The sequence below is a fragment of the Martes martes genome (genome assembly GCF_963455335.1).
Source record: "Martes martes genome assembly, chromosome: 7".
In the NCBI taxonomy this organism is placed as follows: Eukaryota; Metazoa; Chordata; class Mammalia; order Carnivora; family Mustelidae; genus Martes; species Martes martes.
Genome location: NC_137894.1, coordinates 59,251,617 through 59,268,850, shown reverse-complemented (window position 1 = coordinate 59,268,850; position 17,234 = coordinate 59,251,617). Strand labels below are relative to the sequence as shown.

General features: G+C 42.2%; 1 protein-coding gene across 4 annotated transcripts in view; it reads right to left on the bottom strand.

The window, feature by feature from the left end:
- EIF2AK4 (eukaryotic translation initiation factor 2 alpha kinase 4) overlaps nucleotides 1–17,234 on the bottom strand; it is a 106,668-nt gene that overhangs the window by 69,177 nt on the left and 20,257 nt on the right. For all 4 annotated transcript variants that reach the window (XR_013967088.1, XR_013967089.1, XR_013967090.1 and 1 more), the window contains exons 4-7: nucleotides 13,164–13,316; nucleotides 9,968–10,048; nucleotides 8,642–8,790; nucleotides 325–440 (exon numbers count right to left, since the gene is read on the bottom strand). Coding sequence is in view for 1 of the 4 variants with exons in the window: in XM_080807988.1 (XP_080664114.1) it covers nucleotides 325–440; nucleotides 8,642–8,790; nucleotides 9,968–10,048; nucleotides 13,164–13,316 (499 nt within the window). In the remaining 3 variants the exon portion in view is untranslated. The remainder of the gene's footprint in view (nucleotides 1–324; nucleotides 441–8,641; nucleotides 8,791–9,967; nucleotides 10,049–13,163; nucleotides 13,317–17,234) is intronic.

The following is a 17,234-nucleotide window of genomic DNA, read 5'->3' as shown; positions in this document are numbered from 1 at the left end:
TTAGAACTCATTTCATTACACACATTCTCTCAGCAATGTCAACCATTTTGGTTTCCAAAAGCTTGACTAATGAGAATAAGGACAAATGTTAAATTATCTTTACGCTAACGGTATTTCCAAGGGCTTAGGTTTTTATTTCCATCTCACAGAAGGGGAAACCTGAGCGCTTTCTCATTCTGGTCCTTAGGCAACGGGAACCAGAACAACTCATGGACTTAATAGTTCTCCCTGCATCAGACAATGCAGTGTCCGTTCCACCATACTCCTTCATGATTTAACTTTTGTTGTTAGAATAGCTTAAATCAATTTAGCTAGTTTACTCACCAATGCATTTCCCTTTGTAAACCATGAGCTGATCAGGACTACCCATGGAGAAATACAGGACTTCGCAAGACCCGGGAGAATCTTCACTACTACATACAGAATACTGACGTTCTCGCCTTAAAAACAAATTTGGACATGATTTTTTTTTTCTTTTTTAACTAAAGATAAACACAGGAAATTCTTGCCCCTCCATTTTCTCCTGTTTACCAGCCCATTCACCATCTCCACTAGGAATTGAGTCGAAGCACTAATGGGATCATTAGCGCTCTACTTTGTTGAGGTCTTCTCCATATGAACTCTACAAACCCCCTAATTCTATATTGGTGCTGTCCAAAAGGGGAGCCACTAGCCACATGTGGCTATTTAGATTTAATTAAAGTGAAATGAAAAATTCAGGGACGCCTGGGTGGCTCGGACCATGCATGATCCCAGGGTCCTAGGTTCAAGTCCCACATCGGGCTCCTTGCTTGGTGGGGAGCCTGCTTCTCCCTCTGCCTGTTGTTCCCCTTGCTTGTGTACTCTTGCTCTTTCTCTCTCTCTCTCTGGCAAATAATACTTAAAAAAAAAAATAAAAGAAATTAAAAGTTCCGTTCTTCAACAGCAGTAGCCAAAATTTTAGTACTCAACAGCCACAAGTGACTAGAGACCACCCTATTGGACAGCACTGATAAGGACCATTTCCAACGTCACAGTCCTACAGCAGTGATTTAGCTCAGTCCCACGGTGATTCCATATCTCTGAGTCCCCGTGCACCTGCACATGTGAAGAAAGCTACAAATAGGGGTTTGGAACCTTACAAATTCCTCGTCTCCAGCTGGGCCCCCAACCATTGCCTGCTCTCATTCGCTGTCTTGTCTTTGGTACTTATGCTCTGCCATTCCCCTTTATGACTTCTCCATAATACTCAAAGCCCACCCTGTCCTCCCCTCTTCCCCATTTTCTGCTTTTTTTTTCTTTGTGAGAAGCAGTAGCTGGGAAGCTAGATGATAATGCAAAAATACTCAGGGAATTATGAATATAAGAGAATAAATTGGCAGAGGATGCAGGGAAGAGGCAAAGGAGAGAGCTCCTAATGGTCAGGATTGGACACCTCTACGAAATGTTTTGATGAGGCACAGGGAGAGATCTCTAGAAAGCAAACTCCTCACTAAGCCTGATCTTGCCTTCTACTTTCCCTGAGAACATGGAGCAGTGGGCATTGAAGACCACACTTTTTTAATTTTGTTTTATTTTATTTATATCTTTGAGAGACAGAGAGAGTGAGAGAGAGAGCATGAGACGGGGGATGGTCAGAGAGAGAAGCAGACTCCCTGCTGAGCAGGGGGCCCGATCCAGGACTCTGGGATCATGACCTGAGCTGAAGGCAGTCACTTAACCAACGGAGCCACCCAGGTGCCCAAGTCCACGCTTTCTATCGTTTCCCCTTTAACCTTTCTTGGCATCTGAACCATTCTTTCTTTTTCCCAGACTCTGAAGGAGGACCACGATCCTGTCCTCATTTCCATTCCCTACAGCTCCTTGAGATCTTGGTCCATCAGCTAGGCCCTGCCTCCTGCATGTTCAGTCTGACCCTCCATCTAGGCTCCAGGCCCTTAGACTATAGCTCTCTCCCACTCCCTTTCCTCAATCTTGTGCTCAAACCCCCTTTTATTTTCCATTTTCAAACTTCTTTACTTGCTGTCTCTACTTCTGTGCCTTTCTCTTGACTCCTCATTCTGCTGCAATGTCAATAAAATCACGACCACCCTCCTACCCATTCTCAATCTGGTTCCCCCCTTGGCTTCTTTTATTTTGGTTGGTGGCTCAGTCATCCATTCCGTCTGTGGTCAGAAACAGGTGCACCTCCCTTAGCAACCAGATCTCCGTGTAGTTGATCCCCAAGTACCACCCTCTCCTCTCCAACTCCCGTGCCCTCTTTGGGTCATCACCGACTTTCTCCTGGACACAAGCAATACTCCATTATTCACTGCTCTCTCCACCTCCAGCCCTATGTGTCTTCCCCTACCCCAAGCCCCTCCCACACTCTTGACAAGACCTATTATGATTTGAGTTTCTCATATCATACATGTGTCTATGTATTTGAAACACCAGGGAGGGGCACCTGGGTGGCTCAGTCGGTAGATGTCTGCCTTCGGCTCAGGTCATGATCCCAGGATCCTAGGATCAAGCCCCACATCAGGCTCCCTGCTCAGCAGGAAGCCTGCTTCTCTCTCTCCCACTCCCCCTGTATTCCCTCTCTTGCTGTCTCTCTCTCTCTCAAATAAATAAATGAAATCTTTAAAAAAAAAAAAAAAAAGAAAAAAGAAAGAAAGAAAAAAAAGAAATACCAGGGAATGACTAATGTACTATAGTTCTGTTTAAACTTCTACTTCTAAAGTTCTTTGTGAAACCAAGGGGACACTAAAATTTTTGAAGAAAAACATAAAAGCAAAGGTTTAAAAGGATATGGAGGCTTAATAACATAAATTATCCAGAAGCACCTCCACAGCCACTCTGCTCTCTCCAAACATGCTGCTAATAGACATTTCTTAATGGCTTTTTAGAAAATCAATCACCATAGGATGACTGTTAAGTACAAACACAATGAGAATTTCAAGAGTTCTGGTATGAAAAGATATACCATTAAGAGTGAAATAAAAATCAAGAGAATTTTAAAAGTGAAAGTATCAAGAAAATGACCAAAGTGGTACCAATAGAATAAAATGTAATCATTACATTACAATAGTAGTAATAATTCTGATTAATAATAGTAGTAATCATTCTGAAGGATAAAAAGTAAATCTCACGAAGTTTGAGGAGAAGGAATAAAGAGACAAAATCCAATGTCACTGATGTTTCCTATTTCCATGCAAGAAATGTAGATATACTGGATGCTCATATCATCTATTTTGAACTCATCCAGAATGGAGTTTAGAACAAGCTTTAGGAACCTAATTCATTCATGAGTAAAACAGCTTCTGAGCTCCATCAGAAATAGCCATCCCAAGGGCGCCTGGATGGCTCAGTTGGTTAAGCCATTGCCTTCAGCTCAGGTCATGATCCTAGAGTACTGGGATCGAGTCCTGTAAGCAGGGAGCCTGCTTCTCCCTCTCCCTCTGCTTCTCCCCCTGTTTGTGCTCTGTTAAATAAGTAAATAAAATCTTTTAAAAAAGAAAAAAAAAAGATTCCCTCACTCTCCTCCCTCTATCCCTGCCCCACTCCCTCTCTCTCTCTCTTTTTTTTTTTAAGATTTTATTTATTTGACAGAGAGAGACACAACGAGAGAGGCAACACAAGCAGGGAGAGTGGGAGAGAGAGAAGCAGGCTTCCCACTGAGCAGGGAGCCTGATGTGGAACTCAATTCCAGGATGCTGGGATTATGACCTGAGCCAGACAGAGGCAGAGGCTCAACGACTGAGCCACCCAGGTGCACCCCCCCACCACTTCCTCTCTTAGAAAGAAAAGAAAACAAAAGAAAAGAAAGAAAAAAAAAAAAAGAAATAGCCATCCCAATGTAAACAAATGGAATTCAGCAGAAGAAACATTGGTCTCATTGTCAAGGATCTAGTCTAAATTATGGAATGTTCAGAGGGTTGTGGTAGCATTAGGAACATCACCCATGCTATCAGTTTTTCCAAGTAGCTGTGGCAGTATGTTTAAAACAAAACTGCCAAATCTTCCCTCCCTTCATCAGATGTTTAGTGAGCACCTACTGTGTGCCTGCCAGGGTCTGTTCCAGGAAAACACAGATGAGGCCCTTGCTCTTGTGAACTTCGGCTCTTATGAAAGGAGAAAGACACAAAAAAAGCTATCAAACGGAGATGTTCAGCTAGTGCTAAGTGCCATGGAGAAAAACAGGACCACAGAACAAGTGCCTAACCAGGAAAGTGGGGTCTCTTGAGGTCACATTTGTGGGGAGAACTGAAGGATAAAAGGGAGCCAGCCCCACGAAGTACAGTGGGCCAGTGTCCCAGGCAGTGACGAGCAGAGGCCCTGAGATGGGAAGGATCCCAGTGTGCTCAAAGGATGAGAGATGAACATGACTGCAATGCAGAGGGAGAGGACTAGGACACAGCAGGATGGAGTAAGATGTGAAAACCACTCCTCTACCACTGCTCCCGTGCTATCCACTCTCTGCTTGTAGCCAGGAAGAACTTCCCACACTATGACTCTGATGAGATCTTATTCCTACGTAAAAACCCCCAAAGCTTCTCATTACACCTGAACTCCTGACCTGGCCAACAAAAGCCCTCTGGGACCTGCCCCAACTTGCCCCATGCGCCCTACTTCTATCCACACTGTTCTGCTATTTGATGAGCTCTGTGCACAACAAGCCCATGCCAGCCTCCAGTCTTCCACACTGGCCGCCCCCCAGCTCTGGCTGCCTCCTTCTCATCATCCAGCTCTGGTGCCCCCCAAACCTAAAACCATTTTCCTGTAGTCTCTCATGTATTCTTTCCTCCCAACTCCCAATCTAAAGTAGCTATTCAGCTTTTCTTCAACATGGGCTATTCTAATTCTCTGCAGAGCACTAGTCACTATCTGACATTTTCTTTGTCACTTCTGGACAGTCTCCTTCAACCGGAATAGAAGCTCCATGAAGCCTGAGTCCTTCTTGATCTTGTTTACTGAATGTCCAGGATTTGCAACAGTGCATTTAGTAGGTGCTCATTGTCTATTCAATGAATGGACAAACATGGTTCTAGATGTTATTGCCTTTAGGTCATAGCCAATTCAAGTACTGCCCTCCTGATAGTATTGATGACAAGGTCATCTCTACCATCTCAACTAAATGTATCCACTAACTGAAAGAATAAAATGGAATGCTTTGCTTATTTCCTTTGGCTTTCCAACCACAAGAGACCAATGAATATCAAAGAAGAAGGAGAATCAAGAGTACATCATGAAATACTTTGGTTCATCTAGGGCTTTCTATCTTGTAACCAAAAAAAGCAACTCAACTGAACTTTAAAGAAAGGATTCCTCCTTCCCTACTCAGTAGCCAACACAGTGACTGAGTTCTATGCAGGTATGTGCAACAATTTTGGCAAATCATAGATGAAAACAATCTCTCAAAAAAAAAAAAAAAAAACCTTAAAAAATAATTTAAAAAAAAACTCTTTTCATGTTCCTTCTTGGATGCTCACGGAATAGGCTTCTATCTAAGACATACAAATGTTACTCCAAAGCATTATGTAAAAAGTTATTTTACCTATGTCAAGGAGAGAGATTTTCTCATCCTTTCTTGAATAAACGTGCTAATGATCTTTGATTTCAAAAGCAAGTCCAATCTGAGACCCAGTAACTGCCACAAAAATGGAAATGTTTAAACCTTAAAAGACTGCTTTTTGTATAGCCGGAAAGACTTCTCCATAGCACTGATTTATTCCTGTTCCTAACACAACAGGAATTGGTCAAATACTTCCTAGTGAATCACTCTGACAACTTCCAACTATGTTGCCTACTGGAAGCCCAGTTGCAAACAAAAATACTCTAAATTGGTGTAAGGAGTTACTATCTTAAAATGGAATGGACTCCAGAAACAGTAATCAAGAAAACATTTAGTTTACCTATACAGCAGGTGGTTAAACAATACCAAAATTACTTCTAAGGTGATTTTTTAAAGTAGATAATTAGGAAAGAAATTATAAAGTAGGTAATTAGGGAAAGAACTGAAATAGTTCTTTCTTATAAATAGACTATAACCCGAAAGTTTATGCAAGTCTTTCGTTGGTACCCAAAATGTTTCTTTTCACTGAAGAAACACGTTAGTTTTAAGTGCTACGTAGATTCTCGTGAGAGATAAACACATAAAGAAGCTGATTTTTAGTAACTACACGGTTTTAATCACCCACCCACTCATAAATGGATTCTGCACTAAAGTTCCTTCCTGCCCACAGGGGTTACAACAAACAGAGAAGCTTCACTCTTCAGTAGAAAAGGATGTGGAGGAAGATGCAGTATCTTTCATGGGATCTCTGGTAATAGGAAAGAAACCCGGAATACATCTGTGACAATGGGGAAGCCCAGTGTCCTCAGCAGTGAGAGAGAGGGGTGCCATGGCAGCAAACTGGGGTTCCCATTCTCATGTAGAGGGTCTTCTATACCTGTGCCCATTTTGGAATATCTGTGGTGGGACCTACTGAGTTACAGACTGAAAACACACACAGTGTGAAAATTTCACTGAATGATGATTCCAATGGAAGAAAATTTAAAAACTCACTTACTGAACAGTTAGATCATTAGAAGTCAGATGCAACTGCACTGGAGGCAAGACTGGAGTGTTATAGGCCATTATAAAGAGGAATGAGCTATAAAACTAGTTTAATTAAAGATACATAGAATGAGCTGGAGGCATCACAGTTCTGGACTTATAGTACAAAACTGTAGTAATCAAAATAGTACGGTACTGGCACAAGAACAGACAATAAATCAAAGGAACAGAAGAGAAAATCCAGAAATAAACCCACAATTATATGGTCAATCTTTGACAAAGCAGGAAGGAACACCTAAAGGGAAAAAGACAGTCTCTTCAACAAACGGTATTAGGAAAACTGGACAGCTACACACGAAAGAATGAAACTGGACCACTTTCTTACACCATCCACAAAAATAATTTCAAAACGGATTAAAGCCCTAAATGTGATTCCTGAAATCCTAAAAATCACAGGAGGGCTCACAGCCAGTAAGTCCTCTGACATCATCCACAGCAACATTTTCTTAGATATGTCTCTGGAGGCAAGGGAAACAAAAGCAAAAACAAACTGGGGGGCGCCTGAGTGGCTCAGTCGGTTAAGTGTCTGCCGGTTAAGTGCCTGCCGGTTAAGTGTTCAGGTCATGATCCCAGGGTCTTTGGAACTACATCAAAAATAAAAACTTCATGCACAGCGAAGGAAACAATCAACAGAACTAAATAAAAGGCAACTTACTAAATGGGAGAAGAGATTGACAAATGACATACCTAATAAAGAGTTAGTGTCCAAAATATATAAAGAACTTCTACAACTCAATATCCCCAAAAAGAATAATCCACTTAAAAAATGGTCACAAGACAAGACATGAATGAACAGCATTTCTCCAAAGACATCCAGATGGCTAACAGACACATGAGAAGATGCTCAACATCACTCCCCATCAGGGAAATGCAAATCAAAACCACAGTGAGATATCATCTCACACCTGTCAGAATGGCTGAAATCAACAACACAGGAAACAAGTGTTGCCAAGGATGTGGAGTAGGGAACCCTCATGCACTGCTGGTGGGACTGCAAACTGATGCAACCACTCTGGAAAACAGTATGGAGGTTCCCTAAAAAGTTAAAAACAGAACAACCTTATAATCTAGCAATCATACTACTGGGTATTTACCCAAAAAATACGAGAACACTAATTCAAAGGAATACATGCACCCCTATGTTTACTGCAGCATTATTTATAACAGCCAACATATGGGAGCAGCCCAGTGTCCACCAGTTGATGAATGGATAAAGAAAATGTGGTATGTATACAAAATGGAAAACTATTCAGCCATAAAAAAAGAATGAAATCCTGCCATTTGCAACAACATGGATGGAGCTAGAGAATACAATGCTTAGCAAAATTAATTAAAGATAGAAACCATTTCACTCATATGTGCAATTTATGAAACAAAACAAGCAAAAGGAAACAAATAAGAGAACAAATTAAGAAGAGGAATCTTAAGGGTGCCCGGATGGCTCAGTCAGTTCAGCGTCTGCCTTTGGTTCAGGTCATGATGCTAGAGTCCTGGGATCGAGCCCTCCGTCGGGCTCCCCACTCAGCAAGGATCCTGTATCTCCCCCTCCCACTGCTGCTACCCCACTTGTGCTCTCTCTCTCTCAAATAAATAAAATCTTGAAAGAAGGGAAAGAAGGAGGGAAGGAAAAAAGGAAGGAAAAAGAAAAGGAAAAAAAGAAAAGGAATCTTAGCTACATAGAACAAACTGATGGTAACTAGAGGGGAGGTGGGTGGGGGCATGGATAAAATAGGTGATGGGGATTAAGGAGGGCACTGGTCTTGAGCACCAGGTGATGTATGGAAATGCTGAATCACTATATTGCACACCTGAAACGAATACAACACTATATGTTAACTAACTGGAATTAAAATAAAAACTTAAAATTTTTTTTAAAAAGGATACTTGGAATGAGTCAGAACAAATGAAAATTTTGTTTTATATTGCCAATACATTAAAACTTAGAGGCTTTGAAAAAGTTACTAAATCTATTCCCTGAAAATTTCATCACATGTCACTGCAAGCTGTTTTATCTCTTCCATAGCCTTCATCCTTTTAAACAAATCAGAAATCCCAGGGACATACCTTGACCTTCCAGAAGAGTTGGTCCGATGTTTACCATTTCCCACAAAGTCAGGAGAGCCTCCATGTAGAATAGCAGCCGGTCTGTGTCCTCCTGGGTCTTTCCTAGAATTCTGATCTTGGTTTGATAAATTAGCAATTTCCAAACGCTCCTAGAAGAAAGAAAAGTAAAACCTACTTTAAATACAAGTCATAAGTCAAAGAAAATCACGGTACCTAATCATTAATTCAGTAGAGAGTGTGACTCTTCTTTAAGCTAAATGCTTTCAGGTGTAATAAACTTGAACTTTTAAAAATTTAATATCCAGACATGTACTGCTTCAAGAACTAAAGACCAGGTCACGGTATGAAGAGAATGTGAATTTTACAAATGAAAAATGCTTAGAATCTTACAAGATGCGTGACAAGTTAGGGAAAAGAGCAAGAGGGAGTGAACAGAGGGAGGAGACATTGAAAGAGGGAGCAGATGGCTGGGTGGGTGGGATCAGAGTAAGACAGGGCTGGTGGAAGCAGTCCTAGATCACCTTACATTTGTGTACAGTTCTGTACTTTCACTGAGGGCAGGACATTTATCTATGGGAATAACTACATGAGAGGGAAGGGAAGCATCAGTTGGCATCAGCATTTTAAGGGATGAGGAAAATGAGTCACATTTAGTGTCACCTGTCAAGGTCACAGAACTGGCAGTCAAAACACCAAAGCTTTAAGCCGGATGCTGCTTACTCAGACATTAGTGCCTCTCACCATCCCTCAGAGCTGCCCTTAAGTTAAATGGCATAATTCTACAAAAGAGAACAAGTAAAAATTTTCTCTGGGTTTCTCTAAACACGGGTAACTGGTGTTTTGACTGAGCCGGACTCGGGAAAAATACAGAAAAAGGACTTTATCCTTTTCCATCACTGCTTTTTAAACCTGCCCTGTTTGATCCTTCTTTTCCATGATTGAACGAAATCTCCAGCATATCCATAGGATTTCCATTCACTCTTCAGCTGAACAAATAGTTGTATTTTCCAAGTATGTGCTAAGAATTCCGATCTGGGTTAATTATCAAAGCTTCCATCTCTGTTCTCCCTTGACTCATTTGATAAACAACTGTCATTCCATCAGCCCGTGTCATCTACAGATAACATACAACTCTAAATTTTGCTTCCATTTGGGGAATCTGAAATACACAATGAATGGTATTTGGGGGATTTTTTTTTTAGTGCTTCATTTCCAGCTTTACTATTGGTAGTAACACAGGATAGGAAAACATCATCGATGGAAAGAAAAACATTTTATGTTTTGCAAAATGTAGACTATTTTAGTGTGGTACAATTCACAGAGTACCTGCTTAGCCATTTCTTTTCTTTTTCTCTCTTCTTTGATCTCTTCTTTCCTTCTCTGAATCTCATGAAGGATCTCACGTTGCTGAAATAAATCACAGTGCATCAAATGCCAATCTCTGAAACCCAGACAACATATAAATCCTACAATCACAAAAAACCTTTAGCACTTCTGTTTAAGTTTTGTTTTTGTTTTTGGTTTTTTTTTTGAGACAGAGTGATACAGAGAGAGAGAGCAAGACAAACACACTCCATGACAAACACGGAGCCTGACACAGACCTCATCTCTGAGATCATGACCTGAGCTAAGATCAAGAGTCGGACACCCAACCCACTGAGCACCCCCAAAAACTTCTTCTGCATCTCTAGGATTCAACCCCTCCCTTCTGAAAGGGCCTAATTATACAGAATCTTACAACAAACTGTAGTTATGCAGTTTCATCAGCTCTTATGCACTACTTGCTCCCGGTTAGTGAGGTCTCTGGACTCTGTGGGGAGGGACTCAGCACTCCTCATGCTTCCGCCTGGAGAGACTTCTCCTACAGCTGCCTCCCACCCTGACCTTGCCCCTCCTTCTCCATGTCTCCCTGTCTGTGGAGAACAAGCGCTAGGGTCTGCTCCCCCCACCACAGAGGGTGAGGTCCCCTTGGTGTGGGTGGGCTGAGCTGTCATCAGTGCCAGGACCTGGGTTGGCAGTGGCTTAGGCACCATCCCCACATGCCACAGACCCTCAGCTCGATGCTCTAGTTTTCTCAGTATTAAAAGTGGTACTTTGGGATGCGTGTGTGACTCAGTCGCTAGGCGTCGTCTGCCTTAGGCTCAGGTCATGATCCTAGGGTCCTAGGATTGAGCCCCGCATTGGGCTCCCTGATCAGCAGGAAACCTGCTTCTCCCTCTCCCACACCCCCTGCTTGTGTTCCCTCTCTTCCTGTCTCTTTCTGTCAAATAAATAAATAAAATCTTTAAAAAATAAATAAATAAAATAAAAGTGGTATTTTGATTTGCATCCGTTTGCCTCACATACCTATTCCTCAAGTGGGACTGAATTTAGGTTGGGAAAAATAGTTGGAGGGGGTGATTTTTTTTGTTTTTTTGTTTGTTTTTTTACGAGTCCCCTAAAATTCTAGTTTGTAGATATCAAAACCATTAAGAGATTCACCAAAAACTGTATTAGCAATAATACAAAATGAAAAAAAATACCCCCAATTTATAAGTAAACAATATACCAAAACAAGACTGCTGGCTAAATATTTACTAGCTAATAAAAACATGTCTTCCTGAAAATGATGAAAATAAGGAACTTTAAACTCTAAATGATATCTAGGCTACAGGATTAACTAGAAGATCAGAAGTAACCCATGAATGGCGGCCACAACGAGACAGGTGTTACCATGAATAAAATGTAGAGGGGGGCGGGGAAGAACCAAGAGCAAGAACCTAAGAAAGGCAGAATAACAAAACCTTGGAAGTAACTAAGAAACAGTAACATCTACAGGAAGAAAACCAGAAAGCCTCACCAAGAGCTAAGAATAAGCAGACCAACATTCCTGGATAGAGTCTGAGTATTGCCAAGGTGTCAATTCTTCCTAAGTGAATGTGTAAGTCTAGTGCAGAGAGTTTGGTTTGACTTTGAGAGAGCGATCTGGCAGCTCATCTGTAAGAATAAATGGTGAGAATGGCTGAGGGAAAAAGAAAAGTATAATGGAAGGTGAAGGGAAGGGGACTTGACTTTCCACATCTTTTAATTTTATTTATTCATTTGACAGACAGATCACAAGCAGACAGAGAGTCAGGCAGAGAGAGAGGAGGAAGCAGGCTCCCCGCTGAGCAGAGAGCCCGACACGAGGCTCGATCCCACGACCCCGGTATCATGACCCGAGCCGAAGGCAGAGGCCTCAACCCACTGAGCCACCCAGGCGCCCCAACTTTCCACATCTTAAAACAGCATAAAAGATACATTGATTCAGAGTGTGGTAGGGACTCAAGAGATGAACTGAACGAAATGGGTAATTCACAAATGAATATATAGTTAAAATATACCTTACAGGAAAGTATTACAAATCAAGTAAGGAAAAATGATTATTTAATGTATTAGGAAATGTTGGGGGGGGTGCACTTCAGATGCTCATTTTAATAAATCACCACAAAAAAAGTTCTAGGTAAGTTGATTAAAAGACTGAACAGAGAATAAACTAAGTTAAAAATCAAGAGGGACGGGGCATCTGGGTGGCTGACTTGCTAAGCCTCTGCCTTCGGCTCAGGTCATGATCCCAGGGTCCTGGGATTGAGCCCCACATAGGGCTCCTTACTCAGCTGGGAGCCTGCTTCTCCCTCTCCTGCTCCCCCTCCTTGTGTTCCCTCTCTTGCTGTGTCTCTCTCTGTTGAACAAATAAAATCTTTTGGGGCGCCTGGGTGGCCCAGTGGGTTAAAGCCGCTGCCTTCGGCTCAGGTCATGATCCCAGCGTCCTGGGATCGAGCCCCACATTGGGCTCTCTGCTCAGCAGGGAGCCTGCTTCCTCCCTTCTCTCTCTGCCTGCCTCTCTGCCTACTTGTGATCTGTCTGTCAAATAAATAAATAAAATCTTTAAAAAAAAATAATAAAATCTTTTAAAAAATTTTTTAAAAATCAAGAAGGAAACTTAGGAAAGAAAAAAGAAAAAAACCTTGGATATGTATTTTATCTTTCATTAAAGGATTTTAAAAATATAATATAGGAGTGCACATCCTTGTGCAAAGAGATTAAAGAAAAAATACAAGAAGAGATTGAAGAAAAAATACAAATGGTTAGGGCACGTACAAGAGTTCCATCTCTAGCTTTTGCTACTCATTTGGACAGTAGGTACGTATGTCACAGAGGAAGAAAACAGCCTGTAAAGCTCAGTAAATTCCTGCACAGCTTCACAAGCTCAGAGAGACCACAAGAAGTTTAGTGAAACTAAACTAAAGTTTTTCCTTTCTTTTCTTTAAAGACCTGGACTAGATGGAGGGTTCTAGGAGCAACACTGGTATCTGTGGGGGAGGAAACCACCACCGTATTTCTCAGTTACTCTCTGGGCCTCCTCTCACATGAATCTCCAGTGCTCGAAGCACATGCTGAGCAAAACTGAAATACAGATTAGTGTGTGGGCAGAGACGGAGTCAAAACTGATAGAAGCTTGCCGACTTCTGGGCCTGGCCGCTGGTAGTGACCAGGGTCTCACCTCCTGTTCCACTTTCTGCTTGGCCTCCAACAGCCTCCGTTGCTCCTCCTGAGCCCGCCTTTCCAGCATTTCTTCATGGAAAGACTTGGGAGGGGGCTTGTTATGCTCGCTGAGAAATGACTGCACGTGGTCGGCCAGTTCAAATATCATCACCTAAACATACAGAGGAAAGTCAACCACAACTGGTCAAGTAATGGGAAGACAGGGCCCAAAGGAGACTTCAGGAAAGGATGCAGGCAGTCAGAGGCCCACTTACAACAGTGATACTCAACTTCGATAGGACCTATGCTGAATTCCGTATCTGATGCAATCACAGCAGGAAAAAGCTTTTATAGGATTCACCTCATTGTGCTGCTATCAAGACAAATCACTACCTAGCTAAATAAAAAGCTTCCTTCTTCTTTTACAGTCCTATTCAACTTTACTGGCATCTTCTGTACCATAAATCTGACAAACTATTTTTCTGGACAAGTATTTAGTGTACAAATAAATCTCGTAAAATGTTTAACACAGCATAAAAATAAAGTACTTTGCCAACTAGAAGACCTGTCTAAGAAATGATAGCAGAAGAATCATTGCCACAGTGAGAACTTTCATCTCTCCATACAGTGTACTGAAAACATTCTTCGGGGTACAGAGGCAAATACTTAAAGGCCTCACTAGCTTCCTGCTAGTAACAAGAGTAGAAGCTGATCAATAAATACTAAGCAGGGGCGCCTGGGTGGCTCAGTGGGTTAAAGCCTCTGCCTTCAGCTCAGGTCATGATCTCAGGGTCCTGGGATTGAGCCCCACATCGGGCTCTCTGCTCAGCAGGGAGCCTGCTTGCCCCCAGTCGCCTGCCTCTGCCTACTTGTGATCTCTGTCAAATAAATAAATGAAATCTTTAAAAAAAGAAAGAAAGAAATCAAAGCTGGGGAAAGTAGGCAGTTCCTATTATGTCGGAGAGAAACCACTTCTATACCAGAAAGGAGACAGGAGCCAAGCAGTGGAGGGTTCTTCTTTTGTCAATTGATTTAAATGACTAGCATTTTCGTACAAACAGATCAGATACAATATGTGAGACTAGATGAAAGTAAGAACTACTTTCCAAACTGGCTCTTGTCCTTCTCTCCCTGTGTAGCTACACAGCTGACTATCCTGCTCCTCTCAGCACTCTGTTCAAATGTGACCTCATCAGAACCCTCTCCTGCCCTCATTTGTAACAGCCACTCCACCATCGCCTCAGGATATGCATCTGTATTAGCCAGGGTTCTCCAGAGAAACAGAACCAATAGGATGGGGGGAGGGGGACGAGACATGTGCACACACGCTTGCATGCCATTCATACAGGGAGAGACTGATTTTAAGGAACTGACTCATGCAATTATAGAGGCTGGAGAGTCCAGAATATGTGGGGTAGACCAGCAGGCTGGGGACCCAGCAGGTCTCACCTAACAGCCATCCTCTGGTAGTTCCCCTGCTTCCAGAAAAGCCAGTCTTTTTCAGTTTAAACCCTCAATTGACTGGATGAGGCCCACCCACATTATGGAGGATAATCTGCTTAACCCAAAGTCTACTGATTTAAAGGTTAACCTCATCTAAAAAAATACCTTCCGGTAGAAACATCTACAGGGGTGGGTTAAGTGGGTTAGGTGGTTGAGTGTCTGTCTTTGGCTCAAGTCATAATCCCAGGGGCCTGGGATGGAGACCCGCATAGGGCTCCCTGCTCACAAGGGAGTCTGCTTCTCCCTCCACATCTCCCCACCTGCTGGTGCTCTCTGGCTCTCTCTCTCTCATCAAATAAATAAAATCTTTAAAAATAAAGAACAAAAAAAGACAGAGAAATATCTAGGGCAATGTTGTGGGTACCACAGTCTAGCAAGTTTGACACATAAAAATAACCACCACCAAAAATAAATAAATACGTAAATAACCACCACATCTATTAGAACACAGCTGAAATTAAAAAGTGACAACATCAAATGCTGGCAAGGGTGTAGAGAAACTGGATCACTCACATATTGCTGCTGGGAATGTAAGGTAGTATAGTCACTCTGGAAAAGTGTGACGGCTGCTCCAAAATTTAACATGCAGCTTCCATATACAAACAACTGCACTTCTGGGCATTTATTCTGGAGAACTGAAAACTTATGTTCCCATAAAAACATATGTGAATGATTATAATGGCTTTTTTTTCCTTTCAAGATTTTATTTATTTATTTTACAGAAAGATCACAAGTAGGCAGAGAGGCAGGCAGAGGGAGAGGTGGAAGCAGGTTCCCCGCTGAGCAGAGAGCCCGACGCAGAGCTCCATCCCAGAGACCCTGAGATCATGACCTGAGCCTAAGGCAGAGGCTTCACCCACTGAACCACCCAGGCATCTTTTCTTTTTCCTTTTTTATTTAAGAGACAGAATGTGAGGGAGGGGCAGAGGGAGAGAGAATCTTCAACAGGCTCCACGCTCAGTGCGGGGCTTGATCCCACAGACCCTGAGATCATAACCTGAGCTGAAATCAGGAGTCAGACATTTAACTGACTGAGCCACCCAGGTGCCCCCACAGCTTTATTTTTAATAGTCAAAAACTAGAAACAACTCTGATATCTTTCACCTGGTGGATGGCTAAATCAGCAGCAGTGTATCTATACCACGGAATACTACCTAGTAACAGGAAGTAACAACTACCAATACATCCCTACAATTTGGATGAGTCTCCAGAGCATTATGCTGGGTGAAGAGAAAGCTGGTCCCAAGAGTTACATAATACATGATTCCACTTATATAACAACCTTGAAGCTCAGTACAGAGTACATGGAATCTCTTAGTATTATTTCTTAAAACTGCATATGAATCTCTAATTAGCTCAAAATAAAAAGTATAATTTAAAATAAAGCCCAAGAACAGGCATCAAAAGTGAAAGGAAACAAGTGGGACTTCATCAAGTTTTAGAACTTCCACAGAACAGGGGCACCTGGGTGGCTCAGTGGGTTAAAGCCTCTGCCTTCGGCTCGGGTCATGATCCCAGGGTCCTGGGATCGAGCCCCGCCTCGGGCTCTCTGCTCAGCAGGGAGCCTGCTTCCTCCTCTCTCTCTGCCTACTTCTCTGTCTACTTGTGATCTCTGTCAAATAAATAAATAAAATCTTTTTTTTTTAATATTTTATTTATTTGACAGACAGAGATCACAAGTAGGCAGAGAGGCAGGCAGAGAGAGAGGAAGGGAAGCAGGCTCCCTGCTGAGCAGAGAGCCCGATTTGGGGCTCGATCCCAGGACCCTGAGACCGTGATCTGAGCTGAAGGCAGAGGCCCAACCCACTGAGCCACCCAGGCACCCCTAAATAAAATCTTAAAAAAAAAAAAAGAACTTCCACAGAGCAAAGGAAACCATCCACAAAATGAAAAGACAACCTACGGAATCAGGGGAAATATTTGCAAAACATGTTTCTAATAAAAGAGCTAACATCCAAAATATAGAAAAAACTCAGAACTTTAACAGCAAAACCCCCCAAATGATCCAATTAGAAAATAGGCAGAGGATCTGAATAGACATTTTTCCAAAGAAGATACTGAGATGGCCAAGAGACACATGAAAAGATGCTGAACATCACTCATCATCAGGGAAATGCAAATCAAAACCACAATGAGCTATCACCTCACACCAGTCAGAAAGGCTGTCATCAAAAAGACAAGGAATAGCAGATACTGGCAAGGATGTGGCAAAAAGGGAACCCATGTGCACTGCTGGTGGGAATGAAACTGGTTCAACCACTATGGAAAACAATATGGAGGATCCTCAAAAAAAAAAAAAAACACAACAACAACAACAAAAACAACTATGATATGATCCAGCAACTCGCACTTCTGGATACATATGCAAAGGAGGTGAATACGGGATCTTGAAGAGATCCCTGCACTCCCATGTTATTGCAGCATTATTCACAATAGCCAAGTTATGAAAGCAATACAGTGTCTGTCAATGGATGAATGAATGAAGATGTGGTATATCAATGCAATGGAACATTATTTGGCCATAAGAAAGGATGCCCCGCTGTTCCAACAACATGGATGGACCCTGAGGGCATTACGCTAAGTGAAA